This window comes from Otolemur garnettii, unplaced genomic scaffold (genome assembly GCF_000181295.1).
Source record: "Otolemur garnettii isolate 467f Iridium unplaced genomic scaffold, OtoGar3 scaffold00542, whole genome shotgun sequence".
NCBI lineage: Eukaryota > Metazoa > Chordata > Mammalia > Primates > Galagidae > Otolemur > Otolemur garnettii.
Genome location: NW_003852937.1, coordinates 20,510 through 21,059, shown reverse-complemented (window position 1 = coordinate 21,059; position 550 = coordinate 20,510). Strand labels below are relative to the sequence as shown.

Below are 550 nucleotides of genomic sequence, written 5' to 3'. Positions count from 1 at the left end.
GCTTTACCTTTGCAGTGGTAAGCTTTGCCATCCCCTTGAAAGTCCTGAGCTGCTCTTTGAAGGTTTAATTCCACATAGGTTATTTCTTGTTCACATTCTGAAAGGGAGCTGTTAGTGCCCTTAGGTTTCCTCTGCTGCTTCTTTGGGGTTTGAGTCTGATTTATATCAGAGTAGATCACTCTTTGGTTATCCATCTCTGCAGCTGTGAGATGTCAGGGACTGTGCTCTATGATACCTGGTCTTAGGAAAATAATAAATGGTTTATCTAAGGACAAGAACCTGAGTGCAGTCAGAAAGGATGAGGCGGAGAGTGGGTTTGGTTCTCATTTTGCATTGAAGATTCTAAAGTTCTCACTCTAATTTCCTTAAAGCTGACACAAATGTCTTAAAATAAAATATTTTCTATAAGACTTTCTACATTGTTCAAAACATTGCTGTTGGAATAATGAAAAGCAAAAGTACCAAGTAATAAACAACTCCATAAACGTATACATATTTTTAAAATTCTGATTGAAAGATACATTTTTACATTAATACAATACCTGTGTCA

The 550-nt window shown here is 36.4% G+C and overlaps 1 protein-coding gene across 1 annotated transcript in view; it reads right to left on the bottom strand.

Annotated features, from left to right (window-relative positions):
* Positions 1–194, bottom strand: part of LOC100954911 (NKG2-A/NKG2-B type II integral membrane protein-like) — a gene marked incomplete at its 3' end in the record, with an annotated part of 3,537 nt that extends 3,343 nt beyond the window's left edge. Inside the window, exon 1 of the mRNA XM_003803750.1 lies at positions 8–194. Coding sequence (XP_003803798.1) covers positions 8–194 — 187 coding nt within the window. The remainder of the gene's footprint in view (positions 1–7) is intronic.
* Positions 195–550: the final 356 nt, after the last annotated feature.